At 44.1% G+C, this 27,447-nt stretch overlaps 1 protein-coding gene across 3 annotated transcripts in view; it reads left to right on the forward strand.

Annotated features, from left to right (window-relative positions):
• The window catches only part of LOC102930345 (vascular endothelial growth factor receptor kdr-like), a 187,886-nt gene that overhangs the window by 80,231 nt on the left and 80,208 nt on the right, over positions 1-27,447 (forward strand). For all 3 annotated transcript variants that reach the window (XR_006283537.1, XM_043521684.1, XM_037908678.2), the window contains exons 4-9: positions 301-428; positions 5,856-6,018; positions 7,740-7,876; positions 9,647-9,827; positions 11,011-11,128; positions 13,913-14,088. Coding sequence is in view for 2 of the 3 variants with exons in the window: in XM_043521684.1 (XP_043377619.1) it covers positions 301-428; positions 5,856-6,018; positions 7,740-7,876; positions 9,647-9,827; positions 11,011-11,128; positions 13,913-14,088 (903 nt within the window). In the remaining variant the exon portion in view is untranslated. The remainder of the gene's footprint in view (positions 1-300; positions 429-5,855; positions 6,019-7,739; positions 7,877-9,646; positions 9,828-11,010; positions 11,129-13,912; positions 14,089-27,447) is intronic.

The following is a 27,447-nucleotide window of genomic DNA, read 5'->3' on the forward strand; positions in this document are numbered from 1 at the left end:
TGGAAAACTGAGGTACAGTGACATGTTCAAGGTCACATATCGAGTCTGTAAGAGACAGAATTAGAAGCAAGGAGGGCTGATTTTTAGTCTTTGGCTGTAACCTCTAGACTACACTGCTTTCCATGAATAAGTAATACCGTAACAGGTGTAACTCCTCATGTGCCTAAGGAGGGAATGTAGCAGTGTGGGCGCATTATAAGATCCTACCTAAACAGAAGATTACTATGACAAGGTTGCAATGCCAATCATACCCAAGGGACAATTTTGCAAACCAATACCGTTCTGTTCTGTCTTCTGCAGACAACCAGAATCCATTTGTTCAGATTCACCCTGAATATCCCAAAGTGATATATGTATTGAATACTACTGAAGTGGTTGTCATACCCTGCCGCGTCACCTCACCAGATATTAAACCCAAGCTTCGACAGGTAAGTGGAAATTTCAGATTAACCCAACCCCTTAGAGATCTGGAGAGTCAAAGCCAGGTAAACAACTATAAAAAAGAGCTTGTGAAGATGGGTGAGCTTTAGAGCAAAGCAAAGTGGGACTAGAACAGGGATGGGCAAACTACGGTCCGGGGGCCGCATCCGGCCCTTCAGACGTTTTAATCTGGCGCTTGAGCTCCCAACAGGGAGCGGGGTCAGGGGCTTGCCCCGCTCTGCACGTGCTGTGGTTCCGTGTGGCTCCCCGAAGCAGCAGCATGTCCCCCTATGGCTCCTACGTGTAGAAGCAGCCAGGGGGCTCCACACACTGCCGTTGCTCCAAGCGCCACCCCCGCAGCTCCCATTGGCCAGGAACCGTGAGCATTCATGGCCCGCCATACAATTTCCATACCCAGATGTGGCCCTCAGGCCAAAAAGTTTGCCCACCTGGACTAGAAGAATGGCAAAGGCCTCCAAAATCTACCTTAATCCTTCTAATTCTTCACAGTGCTTTATTACTGACCCCCACATGTGGCCTTTGTTAGTGTTAGACTGAGTTTATGCAAATTATTTCCCCCAACTTATTTCTTGATGTTTCTAAATATGTTGGCAAAGACAGAGGACAAGATGCTAATTATTTTGGAAAATAAAATATTCTGTGAAGAATTTGGCTCTGTCTTTCAGACGGAAAGCTAGCCAGTTTTGCAGCCTGGTACCTGCTCAGCACTCTTACACCTGTCTGTTCTACTTCACATTTTGCAGCAAAGTGCCAAACTCAGGTGTAAATTGGTGCAGCTTCCCCTGCCCTCACTAGAGTTTGTACCTGCTTATGCCAGGACTGCATTTGGTCCAAGGAGTCCAGAGCCAGTTTTGCCTATTAGAGAGGGCGATGAAAGGATTAAAGCCATGGCGTCTGATTCTCGCCCACTGAACTCAATCAAGGTGTCTTCATTGACTTCAGTAAGAGTTAGCTGAAGCCCATGGAGAGGCAGAGCCAGGAATAGAGCTCCGGTCTCCTGGCTGCCTACCTTGTTCTCTAAATACTAGATCATGCTTCTTTCTATTTGCATGTTGGACTGAAGATGGAAACTGTCCTACCACCCCTTGAAGAGACACAGCATGAGAAGTGGCAGTGCCATTTCCTTCACTCTGCCCTTGCCAATCTGCCTCAGCCTGTTCTGGAGAGTCCTCCCCTTGGCATAGGAAAGGAGCTAATTCTCCCTGCCAATGCAATCTTCTGCCTCTCTACTGGAAGTGCTGACAAGGGGGCCAGTAGCTACCAACTGGGCTGGTGGGTTTGGTGGTGCAAATGCCCGATCTCCAGGGAAAGTGCAACTAAAATCTTTTTGCTGCATTAACTGCATTTTTTTTTACAAGCCAAACATATAAATGTAAGGCCTAATCCTATGACACAGTGAGCCCCTCCTGGGAGGTTCTGAACACCCTCCCCTCCTCTTGACTGCAGTATGTCTCCCCCTCCTAGGAAGCAACCAGCACCTGAAATGATTGCCTGAGATGCCGCTCCTGCTTCCATTGAAGCCAGTGGCCAAACTCCAACTGACGTCGCTGTTTATGTACAATGGGCAGGGGATAAAGTGAGGAGAAACGGGGTTGAGTGCATCTCCTCCTCCTCCACTTTCAGAATCCCGCTCCTTCCCCTGACTGGAATAAGCAGTGCTCGCCCATAGCTTCCCCTCATCCTTAGTGGGCTCATTGAGAAAGTCCCCTCTTATTAAAGCATTAGAGGGCCAAATTTATCCCTGGAGTATCTCTGCTGACTTCGCTGGACTTACCCCAAGGATAAACATAGCCCTATAAGCTTGGACCAAGCCCTGAAGTCCTTGGGTTTGAAGGGCTATCCCCCTGTTTACAAGGCATTATCCTTTCTCCACCTGGTTTTGAGTCAGTCTCTCCACCAGCCATTTCTCGGTACACAAGCAAATGTCCTTCATTTCCCTATAAGCTGATGATACCCATTTGGCAATGGAGATGAATGAAATCTCAGCACATTTCCCCTGTGAACTGTAAAGGAATCTGATCCAAGGATTTTTCTGCTTTAACAGGCGGATGGGCGTGGGAGTGGAATTTATAGCCCAAAAGGAAGGTGGCTGTGGGTGAGGGAGACATCACCGTCAGAGAGGATGCACCCACTTGTATAGGTGGTTTACACCTAGGGAGCCTCTCATGCCATCCCAAACTTCCTTATATGGAAACCCCACTCGTTGTTTTCCCTTGCCTCGGAAATTCCTGCTGCTGTGTGGAGCCACAGTGGCTGCTTCCTGTGTAAAGAGGAAGCTTGGAGGGCAGGGGGAATAAAGTGACCAGACAAATTTAGAACATCCTTTCCCAGAATTAATCTCCAATAGGCAATACAGAGGAAAAATACTGAATGGAACCTTAACATGGGGTCAGCTCCTTTTTTTCTTTTCTTTTTTGGATAAATATATATTTTATGAAGAAATGTAATATGTGTGCACTGCTGTAAGGCGTCTCTTCAGTGGGGCTATTTTTTTCTTCTCTTCTTCTAGCCATCAAGCATACATACCCTGAAACCATGAAATTCAGCTTTCTTACACTTTATTATTCTTGTAGCAAATGTACTTTTTCCATCATAAATTAAGTTCCTTAAATTACCATTATACTTTAAAATGATTGCACTCTCTCCTTTAAATATTTATGAGAAAGGGTGCAGTTTGCTAATACTAAACAGATCCTAGCTAACCACATCTCATCTGAGTCACAAGAATCCCAGGGCTGGACTTGCAATTTAAGCTTCTAACATGTATTTAATGCTGCGTGAAAGAGTTGACAGCTCTGAACGATCTATTTATCCACTGAACGGGTACCGCAAAAGCAGTGGCTTTTTTATTTTGCCACATACTGCTCTGCCCATGTGCCTCATTACGAACTTGGAGGAAACCCTCAGAGGGCAATTCCAGCCTCCATAGCCCATCCCAGTCATTGGCCTCTTTGTTGTAACTGCCAAGAAAGGTATCGATTAAGTGCTAGTTTTGAGAGTGCTATTTGTCAGATGGGCACCTGCATACCGAGAAGGCCACTGCGCAATGAACCATCTCTATATATCTAGACTGGATCTGAACCCCTACTTCTGTGGAAGTCAAGATCTAATCCAAACTTCAGGTCTTAGTTCTAGCCCTATAAAAGTCCTGAATCCATACAGCAAATCTTAAACCACTTTAAGGAAGTTCAGATCCAGATCTGAAATCCATAATTCCTAGTGCTCTATTGTTCTACAAGGGACGACCTGTCTTATCCCACCTCCGCTTCCTAATTGCTACCGTGCAGTAACAACTCCTTTGACTTTGTTCTGCTTCATGGTGAATATGAAAAGTAAGTGAACTAACGTGATGTCAGGCCAATCAGTGTCACAATTTCACCTCCAATATTACAAGCAACAGCTCCCAAAGTTGGGAGCTGGAATTCATTCCACGCAGGATCATTTCTCCCAAACACTGTTTAAATTGCACCTGTCATTCACACCACCCCAAATCATTCCTTGTTAGGTACAGAAGATTAAACTAAGTGCAGCACAGTCATGAGAACAATAGCAGGACTAGTTATGTCACGAGTGATGTTCCCACTTGTTGTGCTGGCTCATGAAAATCCAAAACTTCCTTGGTGAAACTCTCCTCTTGATTTAGTTTTGAAAGGCACATTATAAACACTAGCACCTTTCTTTTCTCTGGGGGGGAGGCACATTGTTAGTTATTATGTGGCAACTGCAGGTGCTCTGTGGTCATCCCAAGCCTGTGTTATATTGTCATCTAGAGTTACTTCCTTTCCAGCCACCATTTCTAAACAGTCTCTGCTCTCAGAGGTGGAGATGGATTTAGCATTTGATATGTGGTCCAGCGGCTAGAGCTGGAGATTAGGGGTCTGGACTCCTGGTATCTGTTCCCGATTTTGTCAGAGACTCACTGTGCGATATTGAATAACTCCTTTAGCCATCCTGTGCCTCCATTTGCCCAGCTGTAAAATGGGCAGGGATGGGTGAACCTCAGTGAGTGGCAGTCATTCCACCCACCCACCCACCTCACTATTAGTGTTTGATTTTCCATACCTAATTTTTTTCTACAATTTAAATCCAGAATTTTTCAAGGTCGATTTTTAAAAAATCACAAGGTTTTTTAGTTAATGGGGAGTCTGTACTGCATGTTATCCATAAAATACCAATCATCCCCCACCTAAAAATGGCTCGTCTGGCTCAAATGGATGCTGTACAGCATACAAAATCTACATATATAGTACATATACTCAGGTTTCAGAGTAGCAGCCGTGTTAGTCTGTATTCGCAAAAAGAAAAGGAGGACTTGTGGCACCTTAGAGACTAACAAATTTATTTGAGCATAAGCTTTTGCGAGCTACAGCTCACTTCATCGGATGCACAAGTACTCCTTTTCTTTTTTAGTACATATACTGTATTTGTGTACAGTATTCATTAGATTTTCTTTATTTTTAATTAATATTTTCTTAAATTCTAAGGCCAGAAGGAACCATCATGATCATCTAGTCTGACCTCCTGCACCTTGGAAGCCACAGAACCTCAATCACCCACTCCTGTCACAGACCCCTAACCTCTGGCTGAGTTATTGAAGTCCTCAAATCATGATCTGAAGACTTCAACTTACAGAGAATCCACCATTTACTCTAGTTTAACCAGCAAGTGACCTGTGTCCCATGCTGCAGAAGAAGGTGAAAACCCTCAGGTCTCTGCCAATCTGACCTGGGGGAAAATCCTTCCCAACCCTAAATATGGCGATCAGTTGAATGCTGAGCATGTGGGCAAGACCCACCAGCCAGACACCTGGAAAAGAATTCTCTGTAGTAATACAGAGCCCTCCCCATTTAGTGCCCCATCTCCAGCCGTTGCAGATTTTTGCTATTAGCAGACACAGGTGGGCCACATGCCATTGTAGGCAATCTCATCCCCTCGGTCCTCAGTCTCATTTAAGTGGAACAAAATCAACCTCCAATGGTTGGTATAGGTCCAGTTAGGCTCTAGTATACTCATCTCTAAAACTGCCTACTTCCCATCAGGTTTTTATGGTTAGCTCCAAAGTGCCTGAGTCACTTTAGAAAATGTAACCCCAAGTCTCTCTGCAAGGTTGGTATTATTATCCTCATTATACAGATGGGGAAAGTGAGGGTCTAACAGATTAACCTGTTATTTGCCCAAGATCACACAAAGTCTGTAGGAGACCAGAATAGAACCCAGCTCTGTTCCTTAAACACAAGGCTATCATTCCTGCCTTAGGGGCTTACTTGTTTGTACCTCTTGAGATTACACAGTTGATTCTGAATGGATTAAGTATGTATCTTGTCTCCAAAGAAGAGGAGGTATGGCTACTTCTCTCTCTGCTGTGTGAGCAAGGGGAAAATCTCAGCAGTCGCCATCTGCCTCTTCTTTTTCAGCTTCCTTCTTCTTCAGAGTTCAGCTACTGGAGGATGGCGTGGGACCCCAAGAGAGGATTTGTCATCCCCTCTCCTCCTTTCCACTTCTTCAAAGGCATACTCAAGTGTACAACCAAAGTAAACGGAATTGAGTCCTCATCCTACTACATGCCACAGAAAGTGGGTGAGTGACCCCTGTGTGCTGAGCAGTAACTGCTACTCAATGGAACAGAAACAATTCTAGTGCTTAGCTAAGCCTTGTGGTTATTATTCCTTGGTTAGCCTAGTTCCAAGATAACTCTTGGGGTTTATAGCTAGTATGTATTAGAGATGAGTCAAAACTGGAATATTTTATGCACACCCACCTTCCCCTTTGAGCTTTGGTGGTTCAGATCAAATAGAACTTGGATCTGATCCACGCCTGGTTTTGAAAAATTGCCCAGTTTAGAGATGGGACAGAACTGAAATATTTTCCTCAAATCCCACCAAAGCTTTGTTGGTTTGGATAAAGTGGAACCTACATTCAAATAACCACTGCTTTGGGATTTGCAAATCCAAGCAGTGGCCTTGTCTGCCCATTTCTGGTATTTGTGGAACTTACAAGATCATGATATAAAATCTCATGTAAATGCTCATTTGCAGACCTCACGGTTTTTGTTTGGTTTCTCTTGGCACTTTACCACAACCTCTCCATTGTGTTTTGAGATGGGCTCCAGCTGCAGAAGTCAACTCTGGATTTTGAACACTGAGGTGTTTGGGACTGAGGCTTTGTTTGAGCCCATTTCGAATAATGTGCTCCTTGTTTTGTGTATATTTTCTTCACCTCCTCATAAAGTTTAAATTTTACTAGGCAAGGTTCGCTGTGACTTCATTTCCACTAGGTCATGGTACCCTTCTCAACAACTAGCATTTAGCTTAAAATAACAGGCAAGGAAATTTGTATGGCAGCCAAATGGAGGTTCTGGATAGCTCTTTTTTCAGTGCTTAGAGTAATTATTTCCTACATATGTCACAAAATCAAAGAAGGTCATCGGGCCCACCTCTTAAAGGCCAATATAGGATCCACCCCTATTCCCTATAGTAGGGAAGCACCCTGACCTAGTGGATGGTGCACTAGACTGGACTCAGGAGTTCTATTCCCTGCTCTGCTAGTGTGTGACCGTGCGCAAGTCACTTGCCATCTCTGTACCTCAGTTTCCCCAACTATAAAATGGGGACGATAATGGTACTGACCGCCTTTGCAAAGTGCCATGTAAGAACTAGGTAGCAGCCTTACTATCTTACTGATCTCAAGAGTGTGCTAGATACTTCACACCGTCCATAAAAGGACATGATCCCTACCCCAAGGTGTTTAACAAGCTAACGTCAGACCAAGATTTTAACAATTGAGTAGGGGCTTAGGAGTGCCCGGTGTGAAGGGCAGCTGGTTTTCAGAGGGCGGGTGCTCAGCACTTTGTGGAAATCAGGCCCCTTTCTAGTATCCCCAAACTGAGGCGCTCAACAGTACTAGTCATTTTTGAAAATTGCAGCCTAGGCAGGGACTAAGAAAGGACGGACGAGGACGATATCAGTGTGATTATGTGGCCAGTGATCGAGGGCTGGAGCCCCGAATGCAGGAGTAAAGAAGATTTTACGTCCAGAAGGGCACATACTCCGATCATCCTGTCCGGCCTCCTGCATAACCCAGACAATAGACCAATGAGATTAAGGTCCCTACATCAGTGATCTCATTTTCAAAAGTGCCTGAGTGCCCAGCAGCTCCCACGGAGGTCATTAGCAGGCTAATGTCCTGCTGTCCTCATAGGAGGAGCAAGATCTTGAGGAAGGATTTGAAATTTGGGTCTCCTCTTAAATTCAGCTGAAGTAGATTGGGGGGAAGTCTTACCTTTGTTCCTTTCATTTCAGAGGGCAGAATACAGAACCTGGCTCTGAAAGCAAACCCCAGAAAGCTGTTGGTTGGAGATACCCTCAGCCTGGAATGCAGCGCAGAGACCTTTTTCAATGGACGGATTGAATTTGAATGGCAGTGCCCTGGGGGGAGAGTGAGTAGCTGACAATTTAAGGCTGTCTCTGGTTGCATCAGGGTAGTCGACTGTATGGAAATGAAAGTTCTATTCTTATGGTTTAGTAAGTCCTAATTTTGCTTTCATTTGTCGTTCTTAAGACAAGCAATGGGAGAGGCCCACGTAACTGTCTTTTCAGGTTGGATGAGCTGAAAACTCAGGATGCTTATGGGAACTCTCTGAGCCTTTTGCTCTGGCAAAATTGGGCTGCAAATCTCCTGACTGGATTTTTGCAGCATCACCAGGCATTTTTGGTTCTGCAGGGAAAGAATAGCCTTTCCCACATCACTTCATCCCGCCGTATGATCCTCGCTGACAATGGGGAATCGAGCAGCCACAGATGTGGCAGACTGTCTGTCTGACCATCCAGCTATCCATAAATCTAGGCATTTGTTCACTGTGTAAAAATTAATCAAAAACAAAACGGCCTTTCTCAAGCCTCACTAAAAATTTGGTTCAAGTTCTAAGTGAGGATTCAGGCTCTGCTAATGGAGTGTAGGGCAGGGGGGTCATTTGGGGTTTGACCCCTCACAGCATGCTGAGCACTTCCTGCAAGGTGCTAAGCCCCTTCAGCACCCCCTTGGGAATCACAGGGGTGGAGCCCACATAGTATCAAGTCTTGTTCAGGGTTGGTTCATTCATCCCTAATTAAACCTCTCCTCTTGTTAGCTGCTGAGCGCCCTGCATTCTCATTTAAGTCACTGGCAGCAGCATGTGGATTGAGCCCTAAAACTAACAGCTCTTAAAATTAGGGTAAATACATATTTCTAAGAAGCAGCAATTCTAAAAGTTCTCCTTGTGGAGAAAGAACCCAAAGATCAGTGTCCCAATTCAATACAATTTAAAAAATATTCCATTTCTGTCCTGTGTAAACCCCTAAATTTGATGATTTCTGGGCTTCTACAGCCTTGCACAGAAAACAAGGATGTTCCATGTTATATAATTACTTGGGACCCCTCAAAAGGGTCTTGGCAAAGCTCATGAAAGAATTTTTTTTAAAAAAAGACAAGAAAAGAAAAATAACAAAAACTACAGCCTGGGTGGGAAATACCTGTAGAATTTTATCGGGATAAAACCAGTGTGGTTCTACAGAATTTTCTCTTTGAAATCTGTAGAATGAAATAGAAGTTGATCTTCTTTCTATCGTCTTTCTTTGAACCATCTGCTCGAGTTCTATGTAGGAGGTGTACAGATCCCTATTAAATATTATAGGGTCAAAATTTCTATTGAAATTTACAGTTCTGTATCATGTTCTAAAGGGCTTTTCCATTGGGATGTGGTTACTAAATAGATCTTTTACTATTTAAGGTATTATTTTTTCTTCCCCAGACAGACTGATACTGACCAAGAATTAAATGTACACTACAGCTGGGAGTCCCAAAATAACACGGATGAAATCCTGGCCCCACAGAAATCAATGGGAGTTTTGCCACTGATTTCAACAGGGTCAGGATATTAGCCCCTGATTGGTTCTGTTCTTGTGGTACGTCCACTAATTTACCCACTTGCGTGGTACTAGTGAAGAGCTACTTGATTTCATTAGTTTGTAGGTCTATGGACATTAAAAGCTCCCTGAAAAAGTCTGTCTGCTGTGACTTCTTGTGTGTTACTAGTAACCTACTCTCTGGGGGAAAAGTGTAAATGTTTCAGCCTAGGTCTTTGGAGTTTATATCTCTTAACTGAAGGGTAGTTGAAACAGAATAAGCAAAAAGTTGACCCTTTTCTTTTTCTCTTTCTTCTGTCACCCAGGATCATAAGCCTATACCAATTTTGAACAAAAGTCAGTCAGTATATAAAGGCTTCAGTAATCTGACCATTCAGAACATTACCATGGAAGACAGTGGCTTGTATGTATGCAGAGTAGTCAACGTAACAGGACTGGAGACCAATGTAATGGGACTGAAGGCCAATGTTACAATCACAGTATACAGTAAGTTCCGTAACTAAATCAGAATAGTGTCTGGGAAGCAGGACTGTTAAGGAGATGGACATATTTATTATGTAGGTGTCCATTAGCAATGACACCAGCTAGGATACAGTCACAAGAGTGGCCTATCAATCCTCATGCTTTAGGACATAAACCAGTGGTGGGCAACCTGCAGCCCGGGGTTCCGCACGTTGCTCACCAGAGTAATCCGCTGGCAGGCCACCAGACAGTTTGTTTACATTTGCACGGCTGCCTGCAACTCCCAGTGGCCGCGGTTCACTGTTCCCGGCCAATAGGAGCTGTGGGAAGCAGCCGTGCAAATGTAAACTAACTGTCTGGCGGCCCGCCAGCGGATTAGCCTGACAGGCCGCAAGTTGACCACCATGATATAAACTGATCATCAGATGGGGTCAGGAAAAAATGTTTTCAACAAAATATATTATAGTGTTATGGGAAGGTTATATCTTCTGCTTAAACACACAGTACTGGTCTTTGTTAGCGACAGGATACAGGACAGTAGAGGCACATTAATTTGTTCGGGTTTAGCTGTTTTTATCCTCTTAAATGTTTTTGAAAAGGTAGTAAACTTCTGAAAATGGGATGTACTGGAATTCACCTATTGAGTCATGAGTCACTTGTATCACAGGGATCACATGGGCTTTGTGTATGGGTAGGCCAGAATTTTCAAAAGGGTCCAGCTTCCCCAGCTGGGACCAGATTTTCAAAAGAGCTCAGCAAATTGGGTGCTGAGCACCTCTGAAAGTCTGGCCCCCATTGTGGGTGCTCTGCCCTTGAAAATCTGGCCCTTTGAGGTGAAAACATCAACTTTTGCCAAGGGACACCCCAGTTACTGCAAATATTTCCTGTTCCATGGATAACATGGGTTATCATCAGATACCACTGTGTAGTAGCTGTTGGCAGTGGTTGATTTTTAAATGGCCACCACTGCCACTAGAACCAAAATGTGCAGCGAGAGCCTGTCTCTAGTTCTGGTACATGTGTACAGAACAGATACAGCTATGGCTGAAGCTTACTGGCAGCTTGTCATTCCATTCGATTGTCTGTAGCTTCTCCTGATCTATCATGCTGAAACCCATTCCAGAGCATATTGTATTTAGGGCTGTGGGTACTTATAGCCTGACAAGAATCTTCCATTGTGTGACTTTTTTTAAAACATTTGTTTCAGACAAAGCTTTCCTGAGAGTTTCCTATAAGAAAGGACCCTACTATGAGGGGGTAGCAGGACACAAGTTACTGAAACTAGCCGTGAAGGTGGATGCCTTTCCCCGCCCCAGTGTTACCTGGTAAGCATCATCAGCCTCTTGTGCAGGATCAGGAAAATGAGATCTTCTGAAAGGGATAAGAAAAGATATACCTGCCACTTTCTTCAGACATGGCAGACAACGTAGAGGGGTGGCCTTGTGACTAAATTGCTGGTCTAGGAAACAATGAAATCTGGGTTCTGTTGTCAGCACTGCCACAGACTCATTGTGTGATATGATCTTGGGCAAGTCACTTCACCCCTCAGTTTCTGCACTGACAGCCTGGGGATAACGATACATCCCTACCCCCTAGCAGAAATGCGAGGATCGGCTCAGTCATGTGCCCATAACACACTGAAAATCAAAGAGGGAAAAGTACAAGAGAGCGCTGTCAGTGTTACCATTAGCAGAGCTGATCTTAAAAGGAGCCAGTGCCTCCCGGAAAGCTGTGAGAAACATTCTCTGCATGACAACGTCTGCCTCTTCAGCTCATTTATGACTAAGGACATTCCCCTGAAAGTGGATCTATCTGCTGCTGCCACTGCTTCCCCATCTGAAGTCCTAATCCATGTGGGAATACTTTCTGCAGCTGCCAGCTGCAGGGGGTTAGGACTTTGGCTGCAGGTGGGGAGTCAGGACCAGATGATCTCTGAGGATCCTGTTTTTTAGGCAGTAATAAATAAATAAATAATGAAGCAAGGGGCATGCAGGAAATACTGATCTATCCACAGAATCATCCCAAAATAGAATAGAGCTCAAATGTTTCTAGACTGCCTCATGAAATCATAGATGCTGGAAAGGCAATAGACCTATTAGACCTTCCTCTGTCAATGAAGGAAAGTCCTTTATGGCCAGTGATGCAATAGATGAACTTAATTATGGCCTTTGTTCCCCCTATGTATTCAGTTAAGTGACTCAAGCAATATCATTTGATGGATCCACAGAACTCCACCATGTCTCTCCTCAATCCACCAATGCCAAGAGTGTGGTATCCATCACACCCCTACACACACACACACACACACACGCACAGAGCAAACAAAGGGGAATCATGCCAAAATCCTATGGGCCAATCAAAGGCACTAACACATCACTATTTAATACAAGATGCAGCACTTCAACAACCATAGGGGGCACTAACTTCCACCATCTCCCCTTTGACTTCTTTCTCCCCTCTCTCTCCCCTTCCTCTCTGCCTCTTTTTATGGCGAGGGGAAATGTTGGCCAAGACCACCAGCATTCTATCCCCTATTCCATTGCCTAGAAACCAGACAGCTGCTCAAAAGCATGCTCAGATCTGTGAAAACTCTCTGCCACACTCAGCGTACCTTGCCATGATGCTGTGGTGAGTTGGCACCTCCACAATGCATTTTTCGTTGGCCAACAAGAAGTGCTGAGTCCAAGTGACTCAGTGGCAGGATTGGCAGACAGAAGGGGGAGTAGGTACTGTTTGGGGTTTGGTTTTGTTTTTAAATAGTAAAATTGTATGAAATTCCATGAGATTCAATTCAAATCATAAGAGAAATTAGCCAGCTGTTGCTGGGGATGTTTTTTAAAGAGCTGGGGGTATTTTATGGGATGAAGTGGGGACTTACCCCTTTTCTTTCTACAGCAATGATCATACTTCATGCAGAGGTTGAGAAAGGAAATTGCCATATTTGGGAGTAGTCTGAGACCACCAACATTGTCTGCCCTGTGTGTTCTATGCTGCAGCAGTGAGATGTTGATGTTGGAGTCCTCTTTAGTGCAGTTGTTTAAATTACTGTCCAGGAGACTTTCAAAACTCTCAGACTGAACACAGTCACATTTCTCCAGCTGGAGTCCCTGAGAAGTTCATGAGCCTGACCTGTGGGTTGTAGTGTCTTGCCCATCAAATATTTGAAGTCCAAAAGCATCCAAACAACATCACCTGCTACTTGCAGGTGGTTTTATCTATGAACTAGAGGAAACTTATTCAGATTCTTCTACCCCACTCTTTGTTGATGAAGGTTCAAAATAACAAATGCTCCCTGGGAGGAAACAGAGATGTTCAGAATATTTGTCCAAACAGAATAAAAACATGTCCCCTGCATGTACACAGCCAAATTTTCAAAGTGGCCTCAGTCACCTTTAAATTGATTGTAAGCTCCTGTGGCACAGACTTTGGATGTTTCCAGTGGTGTAAAGGCCATGCACACTCATTGCAATAATGAGTAATAATAATAACAACAGTTAATTATAATCTGTTCCCTTAATTCGCTTACTCCAAAACTGGTGGCCCAAGCTTTTGCAAATCCACAATTTGCTGTGCATATTGCAACACTTGCACTGCATATTTGTTATGCTCATCAGAGGGTTAGTTGTCTACCCAATTTCCACATTCAGATGTTGTTGGCATGTGTCCATCTCAGTTTAAAGCACCTAGAAACTTGCTTGTGCAATGTTGGACACACACTTTTGAGTATGTGGCCCAGGATTTGTGTGTTCAAGTGGTGCTCTCAATACAGAGGCCAGTTACTTTCATTACAGAGAGTCCTTGAATGGGCAACCTTCTGATCATCTCCTTTCACTGCTGCTGGCTAAAATATGGAAAACAAAGAAGCCAATGTATTCCCATCAATTTGGCGAGGATGGGTAAGGGGAGTGCATGTACGGTTGATGTTTTTTTCAGTGAAAGCACTGATAGCAGAGTGGGATTCCCTACAGATATTCCCATAGGACAGCAATAACAATGTACCTAGTTAAATCTGAATTTGGATAATGGCCAGCCCCTCTGCTGTGTACTAGGGCTTGCCTGCATGCAGTGCTGACAGTCTTCGTTTGAACTTCCCTCGCTCTTCAAAACAGGTATAAAGATGGCAAGCCAATCAAGGAGAACCACACTTGCTATGTACCAGATCCAATGAAGTACAAGCTGGGCATAAGGGATTTGAGACCAGAGCATGCTGGGAACTACACCATAGTCCTGAGCAACACTAAACATGGCCTACATGAGAATCTCACCATCCAGCTGGTAGTGACAGGTAAGCACCTGATGTTTCCAAATAATTCTGTTGCTCTCTCTCATTTCACTCACGATGCCATTTTGCTCGCCAGGCCAAGTGGGAACATTGAGCAGCCTTTGACATTTCTCTGTTTAATTGATATGATGTCAGACTCAGAGAGCACCAACATAGGCTGCCCAGGGTTTTCAGAGTTCAGACTGGGGCAAGGCAGTACCGCTGGATAAGGGCTGACGAGACTTCCTCAGAAGTGGGAAGTTGAGGGTTGCCCTGTTGCAAAAGCAACAATGAATTCCAGGCCTGTGAGTCCCCACTAAAGATGAGTTTGTGCTCCTGAAGGGTTTTCCCAGGGATTACCTTGAAGTATGTGGGAGTGGAGAACACATCCCACATAAACTCCGTAGTTTTATGAGGTACTGATCAGTGCATGCATGGACAGCGGCAGTTCATTCAAGAACCAATTCAATCTAAAAGGGAATGCCAATAGGTTCCAGTCCACACTGCCCTAAGACAGTGGGGTGCACTTTTAGAACGGGGTCTGACATTCCAGATTGCTCTGGTCGCTCTAGAAAAACGTATATGTAACAAATAATACACAGTGCCTGGTCATCTTGTATTAAAATGTATCTTGCATCACCATCACAGGCTGCTATGTAACACACATTACAGAATGTCAGATAATGGATGGTCACCATATATCACGGTCTTTGGTTGTGGATCTTCACCCTACAGAGAATTCACATTGCAGAGTGTCTGGCCATAGATGGTCACCCTGTACTGGACACACTCAAGACATGCTCCATGACACTCCATGGCTATCTATGCTTAATGCAATTAACACACATGCCAGAATAGCGAGGTGACAAGTAAGATGTGTCAAGTTAAGCCTGGGTCACATAAAGCCGATTAGTTGCCAATGAACCATTACATCTAAGGCACAGAGAGTGCAGGATCTTTTCCCTCTCTCTGTGATCACTACTGTGGCACTGTGTAGAGAAAAGCAATTGTTTGAAAGTGAACAAAGGAAAATGTAGGCTTAATATTGGGGGGAAGGAAATTCCTAAAAAGTGAACTCTGTTAGCCTGGGGACTAGTTTCCCAAGAGAAGTACCAGAAGCTCCATCCCTTGGGATATTGCAGACTAGCCTGGACAAAGCAGTGGAGAACAGCCTGTAAGGAGCAGAAAAGGCCCACATTGGTAGGAGCAGAGGAACTAGCTGAGCTCCTCTGTCTCAGATGTCTATTAATCATCCTTCTCTAGAAATACTTCACAAGTCTGTATTTTCTTTATTGTCCTTTATCTAGCAGGAACATTTGAGAGACAGATTCATTTTCAAGAGAGTCCCGGGAAAGCGGAAGCAAGCTATTTGCATTGACGGGGGTTTTGAGACAGATGGAGAGATAGATACATGAATCACATTTATTAACCTCCATCTCTTGGGAGGTGGAAAAAAGGGGCCATGTTATCCCACTGTGCATCCACTGTCTTGCCACCTCATTTCTATGCCATTTAGCTTGGTGGAAGAGAGAGACTGAATCACGAAGGAGAATAGGAGTTTAGTGAAAGTTAGCTCGGCTTTCTTTTGTGCTTCCTGAGTTTCAGTCAGGCTGTAACAAAGAAAAAGTTACTGAGGCTGGTTTATTTTCTTTTCAATAGTGAATGCTTTTCCCCCTTCCCTTTATTCTCTCTACGCCAAAAAATATTCCACTATTGTGTGGCATGTGCGCTGCTACGCCCCACAACTTCCAGCCATTGTGCATTTCTTATTTCACCTTTCACACAGGAGTAGTGCCTGATAAGTAGGGAAAGGAATAAAGAGACACTAAGGATAAAATCCTGACCCCCATTGATATCAATGGCAAAACTCCCATTGTATTCAGTGGGGCCACAATTTCACCATAAGTCTTGGTCCCCAAAAATATGTAGCCTACTCTATTCCAATCCTTCACTAAAATATATATGGTAGAGAACAATCCTGCACTAGCAAAGGGATGAAGTAGATGTCTTGGTAGGTCTTTTCCAGTCTGATTCCTGTGATTTTTATTCTTCCTCTACTGAACGGTTATTTGGAGCACATCGTTCGTGAGTTGATCCCAGTTGCTGTTTGTTGGTAGAGTAGTGTGACTGGATAATTTTCAGCTTAGCGGTTATTCTTGCAGTATTCATTCTGAGTGTGTGCTACATTGGTTACTCTTCATGTCTGACTGGTCATCTTGGTCACGTGGTATGGTTTCTCCTGTCTGGCTGGATGATACATCTTAAACTGGAAAAGATTGCATCAAGAACAATGAATAATGAATACTGTTGCCGCTGTCTGTCTCCTTGCTTGCATGCGGAAAAGGGTGTTCAGATGAAGAACAGTCATTCCCCCAACATTTATACAAACAAAAGTCTGTGTGTGCACGACTGCTCATGGGTAGCCAGCAAAAGATGTTATTGCAGGATACAGCCATCTATGGCTATTAGCTGTTTTACACATATTTTCATCTTTGTGTGTTATGCACAAGTACACTGTATACACACACACACACACACAGAGCCTTATGTGCATTTTTAGCCTTTGTCAGAGATCAACACAACAGAAGGCATTAATCAGGAATAATTATTGCAGTGACAAAATGCCATTAATCATGATACAGCAAGTCCAAAAGCTCCAGGAATATTGCGGATTGGTAAAGTGCAGACTGATGTTTCATGTACAAGCAAGGGGGGAAAACAGCAGGTGTTTCTTTTTTGGTAACAAAAGATCATCCCACAGATGAAGAATGTTCACAGAAAAGTATCTGGCAAAGAGCACAATTGTTTTTAATATGGCAGCTGCAAGTAGCCTTGCCATGGATATGACTTACACAAAACTCCCATCAAATCATCCCTGCCTTTGCTGGTCCCCACGGTCTAGGATTCGTGGCCTCATGCACTTACACACCACACTTTAACTAAAGTATTGAATTAAGGGGGCAGATTATTTTGGCCAACCTTACATGGGTACATGTAGATCAAAAAAGAACATTTTGATCTTGAATTAACTGACCTGACTCTCATTTTCAGTTAGAATGTAGGGTCCATTCCATTGTCAGACCTGGGCATTTGCAACTCATTCTCCAAAAAAATTAAACACGGGGGTTTTGTTAGCTTGAATCTTTACTAAGCAGTATTTTAAACTCCTAAATAAATCACCTAACTCCTTAGTGCTAATCATTAGCATCAGCATCAAATTATAAGTTCACTACCTTCCAAACAGGATAAATTGCTGAGAGTTTCAGTAGATATTTATATGTTGGGCCTTCCATCCAGTAGGATGCCAAAAAACTCTATGGCACTTTATACAGGAAATGGATCCCCTGGCCCAGGATGGACTCAGAGCTGCCTCTGAGCTGGAAATAGCAATGTTTAGGGAACGGTGATTTACTTCTCCAATTGGAACTGCAGGCAGAATGTCATTACTGGAGCTGGAATTTGAACACAGGGATTAACACACTCTTCATCAGAAATCTCTCTGGATTTGTAGTGAACACAATGATCAGGGCCTCAGTTTTACATCCCCTCTGAGAGATGGCATCTTCAGCAATGCAGCATCATGCTGGGGTGCTGATTTTGTACCATCTCAGTGGGAAGAATGCCTACCTTTTCCTACAGGCTGTCTTTGGAGGTGAGGTCTATACACTTATACTGCAGCAATCAGAATAGCTAGGGCATAAAGTGCACACAGAGAGAGGAGCACAACCATATCAAGTACAACATCACCAGCCATTTCCCCCTGAGTCTGACATGGCCATAGAATCCACAACTGGCAAGAGAGAAGCAGGCATCAGCTCACCACAAGCTGGCAAAAGCAGATTGTGCATCGTAATTCCCACTACGTCTAACTACCCATGACAGACGTTGATGGGAACCAGGCTGACTGAATGCAAAAACTCCACACCCGAAAACAAGCAATTGTTGACTGGCCTGCTGATGAATGACCAATAGGATCCCACTACCATTCAAGAAATGCCCCTTTAAGAAGTGACTCCCTCCTTAGCCTATGCCACTAGCCACCCATTTTCCCACCACCCCTGGAGGCAGATGGAATTTAATCTCCCAGGAGCACACACACCCCTTGCCGGGTCTCATTGGCTCAGGGTAGGACTCTTGAGTCTCCAGGAGGTAGCTGATCGCATTTCCAGAGTGTTCCTTCTTTACATATTTACACATCAAATACTGTCCAAGAAACGGCGGGTTGCTGTGATTTTGTTTTGTTTGATTAAATTCTTATTGCGAGCCAAAGCTTCAAGAGAATAATGTCCTGAAGAATTTGGAGGGGAGGGAGCAAGGGAAAAGGGTGATCCTAGCAAACAGCTGGCGGCTGCAACTCCGAGCCAGCCAAGAATGAAAAATGGGGGGGGGGAAAGGTATTCTAGGCTAGACTACAAAGCAAAGTGGAGGGAGGGGAGATCGATTTATGGTCAAGCCGGCTGCATTTCATTCTCATGCTCGCACAAATAATCTGGATTTATCAGGCTTCTTGCTGAGCCCTTTATGCCACATGCAGAAGCCTCTTACCATCATATTTTGAGGGCAGATTGTACTGGAAACATTAGGTTAACTCACAAAATGGGAGAAATAACTTGCCATTATCTTGCCTCTCCCCTATCCCACTCTCATCTGACTCCTTTCCTAAACGCCCTCTAGTGTTTCCTAGCAGATATTGCATTCGCTCAGTGTGGCGCCGTTCAATTGGAATTTGCTTTATTGTACGGTCCTTGATCCCGCCAGCCTTGGTGCGGTGCCTAGCAGGGAAGGCAGATTGGAGGCTGTGTCAGAGAGCAAGGTGAGGCACTTGAAATAGCCCCTCAACACTCAGTAGTAGTAATTCTCAGGCTCCTTACGTACCCACTCCCCAGGGTGAAATGAGGCTGGGATGGGAGGGTGAAGAGTGCACACGTGCACAGACATTGGCTCACGCGTGATCCTTGTTGTGCTAATGAAGTGTTCAGCTATGCACTGCTGTGTTAGACTTTGCTCCCGGCACTAGGCAGGTGCAGCGTGGCGACGGTGCCTAGCATTCTCATTCATGCATGAATTGGTTCCCTGTCCCACTCATCACTTCTATGCCGTAAACTTAAGCACCTGCATAAAGGCCAATGAACTCAGGCTGGGTTGGACCACGGTGTATAATATCCTCCCAGGCCAGGTATTTGCATAAAATAAATGACATTCCTCCAAGTAAAAAGACAGGACCCCATCCTAACCACAAGCCCCGTAGGCAAAAGCCTAGGGAAAGAGAGGAGTCTTCATCAGGCCGTGAAGATCAGCCAATTCAAGTTGTATCAGACCACGGGGGGGAGAGAAGTCCAGTGTGATAGGCCTCATCCAAAGCTCCATTTAATCAATGGAAAGACTCCCACTGACTTTAGTTAGCTCTGAATCAGGTCATAGGTGCGTGGGTGTGGATCTCCCATTGAAGTCACTCTAAGTTTTGACATTGTAGTACTGCTGGAAGGGGCCCCTGGAAAACACACTTCCTTGATGTTATTACTACATCCCAAATGAAGACGGAATTAGGAGAACCAAGACAAACATGTGAAAGCAGGAGCCTCTAAAATGAAACAATATCTATCCATCCATCCATCTCTTCGTCTGTGTGACTAATACATCCCTCACCTTAGCATCTGGATTTCCAAAAAAGCCATCTCTTTGCTATCACTTTGGAGGAGCAGCTGTCCAGGCAAAGCTGAAACAGAAGTGATTGTTTTCCATCATCTGGGCCAGCTAAGCAAACTAGAAACACAAACTACAAAAATAGAGGGGCCCCATTGTTTCTGATGAAATCCTGTCCAAGCCCAGAGCATGTGGATTGGGTTGCATCCCTTTCCTCCTCCGTATTCTCTGTATTGCTTAATTGGGTGTGGGCCATGGTAGAAGGGATGCTTGCTTTAGAATAGTAACGTAAGTAAAATAATTGGCACATTAGAAGTCTGCCCATCTTTTCCCTCAAATGGGGAATTTCTACTGCCAGACATGGGGAATGGGGTGGGGAGGGGGGCTGGACACCTACTGACTTATTTATTGCAATGTGAGAAAGTGAATCAAAAAAGGAGAAAAAAAAAGACGATAGGCAAACTTCCACTCATTATTAGCAAATTATGAGTAATTTTCTCACTAATATTATGTGATCCCCACAAACTGCCAGCTTCCTGCTCTAGCCCTCCACTTAGTCCTCTGTGCTCTCCTGGGAGCACATTTCACTGGAAGTAGCCAAAGCAATTTTAGGAACAGGGAACTGGGGACTGCTTGAGTTTTGCCAAAATATCCTAAGCATTCCTCCCGGCTTTTTATTGAAGCAGTGTCTCTCCAAGTCTAACAGCAGGGAGGTGGGGGCAGCAGCATGTTGTTTACACGTTGCCCCCCATGCCCCTAGCCAACCCTGCAGGTAGATTAACTTGTGCCTTTTCCTTTAGAAAAGCAGGCTAGCGGGCAGTGCCAATCCTTGAAAAACTAGAGAGCTAAAATTGCACGTTCTGGGAACAATTAAGCGGATCAGTGTTGAGCACATTGCTTTTGAACTCTGCTTAGCAAAAAAAAGGAAACAAGAAAAAACTCAATTTCCAGAAAGTTGGCTGAGTCAATCAAAGGCGGAAAGCAGAGCTGTTATGGGGTGGAGTTGGGGAGAGAGAGAGTCATTCTCCTTATTAGAGAATTAAGAGAGAGAAAATTAGTCTAAAAGTTGTCTTAAAAGGCAAAAAAAGCCAAAAAGTTGTTTGTGATTTTAGCACAGGTTGGTCCTTGGAGGGTTAAAACTCCCTACAACTTTTTAAATCTTTGGCTATACAGTATAAGCAAATTGATGAATTTATATTCCAGTTACCAGCCCTGCTTTTCCAAACCAACATGTTCCAGAGAAACACGAGGGAGTGTGCTCTAGACATCAGGGTGGGAGCCTGATAATCAGCGCTCCTGGGTTCTATTCATGGCTGTGTGACTGTCATGTGTTTTTTGTGTGACTTTGGGCAAGTCTCTCCAGCTGTTTCCCCAGATGTAGACTGGGGATAATAATATTTATCTACTTCAGAGGTGGCTTGCAGGGCCTCAATGTTCGGAAAGTGTTTTGAAAACCTTGAATGGAATGCGGCCCAAAATGTTTTTGATTTTTCCTCTCTCCCTCTCTCTCTGTGCGCTTGTGCAAGTTTCTTTTTCGGAAAGAAAATAAGTATAAATATATAATGAATATATATCTAGATCACCTGTTCAAACCTAGACTCAAGCATGTGCCTCAGTGCTTTGCTGGATCAGTCCTATGTGATTAATGAGTAAAATCAATCAACAACAGTGCCTAGTGTGTACGGAGTTTAGATCTCAGTTCAGTCACAAGTGGGGCAAGTGTTTGAGGATCATTTCAGTCACAGGTCCTTGAAACCAGAGCAAAGCAGAGGTCACTGGAACATTCTGCTCTACAAGGGAAACTCTCCATTACCACCTCCTCAAACTTAGCAGGCAGCATGTGCGGGTTTCTCAGGTGGCAGGAGGAGCGTGTGACCCCACAGCAACACTCTTAGTACATACAATGACTCCTGGCATAAAATAAAGATACCGTCTCTTTCACTGAGTGGGGAATGATTGGGGTCAGTGGCCCACCCTGTCTACAAATTATTGGCCTCTCTATTGCTTAAGGCCTAAATGCAGCACTGGAAAGGAAGGTGAAATTTACATCACTCAGATCAATTTGAAATTTACAGTAAGTGCAACTGCTTTTGATTGCTCTTCACAGTGCAGCAGCAGGGAAGTCTTTAGTTATTCAGGTCAGCTCCCACACCACCAATTACACCCTCAGCAAAGAGGAGCTAGAAATACAGTTTAAACTAGAGAAGAGGAAAACCCACCTCAATGAATTATAAATCTACTTGAACATTGTGCGTTTGAAATGTGGCCACACAACAGGAAACATTTAAGGTTTGATTTCTGATTAAATTGAGAAAACTCAGCTCAGGAGGAAGGGTGGCCAACAGAGCAGATCGAGAGGACCGAGGTGCAGTGACAAATCTCTGTGGAGCTGTAGGGTCAAGGTGTAGGATAGCAGGAGGTGCTGCAGGAGGTGTACTTAGAAATATCACCCCCAAGGGTTCAGGACGGGTGTAGGAGTGACTGCTGCACATCAAGACTGAGGTGCATTGGCAGAGTTGTTTGAGGGTGCCCAGGACTGGTACAGTGGAGGCTGCTGCTGGTCAGGATCAAGGTGCATTGGTTGAACTGTTTGGGAGATCCCAGAACTGGCATAGCAGAGGCTGCTGTGGGTCAGAAACAAGGTGCTTTTGGCACAGCTGTGGGATGAATGGACAGGATTCAGATCTACAACAGTGGAGGGCTGTTGCAGATCTAGGCTGAGGTGCATTGCCAAGCTCCATGCAGAGGAAGCTTGCAGACCTGATGAGCTCTTCAGTGTTGCTGGTCTATCACTTTCATATGCTCTAAATTCACACCAGATTTTGTTTAATATTTTTTTTTTAAAAAAAACACCCACAGACCTGTCTTATTAAATCTGTATTTGAGATGTGTAATTTAAAGTGTGACCAGAAATATATTTGGATTCTGGCAGTTGTTAAAAATGGATTCCCACATGTGCTTCACACATACAAATGAACAAAGGTACAAGGAGCTCCCATTCTGGAAGTGTGTTGGGGGGGCAGGAGTTATCAGAGAAACACATTGGCTGTGTCTACACGAGGAGGGTTGGTAAAAAAAAAATCCCCACCATTGCTAACATTAGGAGTCCTAGGGCAGTTAAGGCTCTTGCACCCACCAATGTTTTTAATGCTCATTTATCTAACCCTGTTCTAAGCAGGACTAGATGACAAACGCCAGTGGCTGCAGAAGCCCTATCAACACTAGGCCTCCCAGGATTGCTGCCACTGATGGAGATTTTTAGCAATTCCCTGATGGGGGAATTTCTGCAAAGAGGATCTGACCCTGTGCCCTTTAAAGTGAATGGAAACCCTCCTGTTGATTTCAATGGGCATTATATTAGGTCCATGAACAGAGTGGGTGAGATTCACACTCCCATTCTGGCTCCTTTACACCAGATAAAAGGGCTGGAGAACATAAAGATGCTCCAAAAGCTCCAGATCCAGACAGAGGAGAATTCCTCCAGCAGACGTAGACAGCTGGAGACTGTCCTCCGAGGAACTCCTCCGAGCCTTCGTGTAGGGAGCATGCTGGGACTGGGGCTGAGGTCAGGCCTGTAGTACATAATGCTGTGGAAATTCCAAGAACCAGTGCAGCCCACCGGGAAGTCTAGCAATATTCAGAAGTGTTTGACTCCCACTGATTTCAATGGGAGTCAGATACATCTTCAGGCATGGATACCACTGTCTTGGAGAGGTGACGTGACTAGTCCAAAGTCACCTAGTAGTGGAGCTAAGGACTAGAAACCAGAAGTTCTGACTCCCATTCTCCTGCTAGAACCACAAACCACAACCTCTCATTTGAAGAAAGAATGTTCAGCTCACTGTGAAAAACAAAACAAAAAACCAGGCTTTTTTAAAAACTTTTCATTTTTAAATTGCCATTCCCATAATTAATCACGAGCTCTGCTATAATTGAGTTATGTGGCACTGTGAGGGGGAAAAATGACCGGAGGTTTTTTCAGCAAACCCCTTTAGTTTTAAGTAATAATTGCTTAAGTCTCATAAATAATTATGGCATTTGATGAATCATTTCAACTCATTTTAGGTTTCAAGTAATATTTAATAGCACCATGCAGTAAAGTAATTGTGGGATTAGGAATTCATTTGACGTGCCGGTAAATCATTATTTTAATTAGATCAAGTACAAAAATTGCCATTTCTTATTAGGAAAGATAATTTAAATGACATCCAATATGTTCATCATTTCACCAAGCGTACAGACAATTCTGTTAATATTGAAGGGTATTACCCAACCCCCTACACACGCAAGAACACTTTCTCTCTGTCCCTCTCACATGCATGCACACACACTCTCTCTCTCTCTCTCTCTCTCTCTCTCTCATATACATATAGTCTGTGTGCAAAACTCAGAGCTCACACCCAAGAAAACACAATATTTTTGCACCCTTTCATATTAACCTTAATGCTCTTTCTTTGGTAAAAAAACACATGTACAAGTTCTTTGCAGACGAGCGGAATGAACGATTTGAGAACCAACAGAAAAGTGTTCTGAGAGCATAGAAAATGGACTCTTGTCCACCAGGGGTTTTTGATGGTGTTTATGATTGGGAATGATTCAGCGGTGGGAAAAGAGACACCAATTAAAAGTAGCCTTTCTCTGCAGAACACAGATTAGTAACACCCTTCCCTTAGGAATAACATCTTACATCCAAGAATCTCAAAGCAGGTTACTAACATTAACAAGTTAATCTTTATAATAGTAGGTTTTATTCCCTCCATTTTACAGATGGGGAAACTGAGGCACAGAGAACTGAAGTAGCTTATCCAGCATCACCCAGCGGGTTGGTGGCACAGTCAGGAGTAAGACCAAGGCCCGCTGACTCCCAGTCATGTGCCTTAACCACAAGATAATCCCGACTTCATCATTCTACTGGGAGAAAGAAGGGGTGGAAAGTGGATCTGTGGCCTGGTGTGTGCTACTAGTGTTAGGGCCACTTAAGGGGAGAAAGGGAAAAAACTGAGACTTATGCGATAGATATCTTAACACCAGAAGGTTAATCATTTCTAAAGTGAAACACTAATTAAGGTTATTTATTCCAACTAATGTCTCATTATGGCATGGGAGCTGGGATGTTGTTGAGCCCTCTACAGTCAACAACCCTTCCTCAAAACTTGTTAAGGAGGAAGGCTGATAAAATTTTAGGCAGGGATGGGGTCAGAAGACCTTTCCTAGTCTGACCTGGCAGCCATGAGAAATGGAAAATGAGGATCCCACAGAGACATGGGATCAGAGCTGAAAAGCAAAGCTGGTCAGTCCCTAGTCAGAGAAGAGGGCTGAGAGACAAAAACAGAGGGCAGGGGTCCAAGACCGATGAGTTAGGCAATAGCTCATATTTGCATATCTTGGGCCTCCTTGGGAGGAGAAAAAAGAAGTCAACCCAAAATAACAGAAATCTAATCTATTGTACACTTCCCAACTTGTCAAAAGCCCTCAGTTTAAAGCAGCCACAGTCAGCTACTCAGAGGGGTTCCAAAGAAGGACCCAGACGAATAAATCTGTATGATTTCCTGTTATGAGAAGCGGACAAAGAGATATGACTTGGGATGGGCAGAGCAGTCTGCATAAAGAAAGAGGCCACATTTTTACCCCAAACCTTTCTGAGGTTAGGAAAAGGTCAGTTCACTTTTGGGGGGGGTTATGCCACCATTTTTCATTTGGCATGTTTCTGTGGGAGCCAGAAATAGAAGACACAAAGTATCCCTTCCCCATTGGCAACCATAGGTACTAGAAGTGTCTCACTGAGACTGATCTTATGAGATTTCCAGCCTAAAGTTCTGATTTTGCACCCTTTACACACACAAATAATACTTAGTAATGCCAGCAGTCCTGTTGATTTCGTGTGACAATGTCTTGCTCATTCTTCACATACTACAGTGATGATCACAGTATAACCACCTGTCGTCCATTGATTTCAATGGGGCAGTTCACTTGACTACAGATTATTCATGTGTCAAGTTTGCAAAAGAGGATCTCAGTGTTGCAGATGCAAGAGTCTTTATTAAAGTTCAAATAAACTGCCAAAATTTTGGATGCTTATCCAAGTATTTTAGTGTTCACTCCGCACTAAGTATGACCCAAAGTCTTGTTTCCAAGATTGTGGTGAAAATGTCTCGCATATTGGAATGATCAATTTTTTTGCTCTTACTGCTGCTTAAATTGTTGAGACCCTGCATGTGGATTGAGAGATGTTTCTGAGAATTCCAGGAGTCTCAACACTACACCAAAATCTCAACATCAGGATTTGTTCTCAACTTGGCTCCAAATAGGAATTTATCATATTCTGAGGGAACACAATAGCAAAATGACAATTTTCTGCCTACAAAAGAATCCATTTTTTCTTTAAAAACATTCGAAGAGCAACTAAGAAATATTTTTTCTATTTTTGCCAACCCAAATGGCTTCGTTTAATGGTTTTGCTAGGGTGAGAATTTTTTCACACCCCTTTATAGCTGCCTTCTGCCCCCTGAGCACCATGCACTTTGCAATCCCTGCTATTCTTCCCTCTCCCTTGTATCCTGTGCGTGGTACAAGGTAATGAAGGAGGAAGGCAAGATGTCCAAATCAAAAAGACAGGTTTCAGAGTAACAGCCGTGTTAGTCTGTATTCGTAAAAAGAAAAGGAGTACTTGTGGCACCTTAGAGACTAACCAGTTTATTTGAGCATGCGCTTTCGTGAGCTACACCTCACTTCATCGGATGCATAGCATATCGTGGAAACTGCAGAAGACATTATATACACACAGAGACCATGAAACAAAACTTCCTCCCACCCCACTCTCCTGCTGGTAACAGCTTATCTAAAGTGATCATCAAGTAGGGCCATTTCCAGCACAAATCCAGGTTTTCTCACCCTTCCCCCCCCACACACACACACACATACAAACTCACTCTCCTGCTGGTAATAGCCCATCCCTCTTTGAAACCTCTCTTTATAATGCGCATGATAATCAAGGTGGGTCATTTCCAGCACTAATCCAGGTTTTCTCACCCCCCCCCCACACCCCCCTCCAAAAACCACACACACAAACTCACTCTCCTGCTGGCAATAGCTCATCCACACTGACCACTCTCCTTACAATGTGCACAGCAATCAAGGTGGGCCATTTCCAGCATAAATCCAAGTTTAACAAGAACGTCTTGGGGGGGGTTTGAAGGAAAAAAAACAAGGGGAGATAGGCTACCTTGCATAGTGACTTAGCCACTCTCAGTCTCTATTCAAGCCCAAATTAATAGTATCCAATTTGCAAATGAATTCCAATTCAGCAGTTTCTCGCTGGAGTCTGGATTTGAAGTTTTTTTGCTTTAAGATAGCGACCCTCATGTCTGTGATTGCGTGACCAGAGAGATTGAAGTGTTCTCCGACTGGTTTATGAATGTTATAATTCTTAACATCTGATTTGTGTCCATTTATTCTTTTACGTAGAGACTGTCCAGTTTGACCATCAAAAATCAAAAAGACTTTGTTACAAAGACTCTGAGGCAGGGGTGGGCAAACTACAGCCCGCGGGCCACATCCAGTCAGGGCATAGGGTCGGGGCCGCACCACGCAGCTTGGCCCCACTCCGGGAGACACTGGGTCGGGGGCTACACCCCCGAGCCTCTCCCAATGGCCCAGCCCCCTGCCCCAGCCCTGATCCCCCTCCCGCTCTCTAAACCCCTTGATCCCAGCCCAGAGTACCCTCCTGCACCCCAAAACTCT

This window comes from Chelonia mydas, chromosome 9, assembly GCF_015237465.2.
Source record: "Chelonia mydas isolate rCheMyd1 chromosome 9, rCheMyd1.pri.v2, whole genome shotgun sequence".
Lineage (NCBI taxonomy): Eukaryota > Metazoa > Chordata > Testudines > Cheloniidae > Chelonia > Chelonia mydas.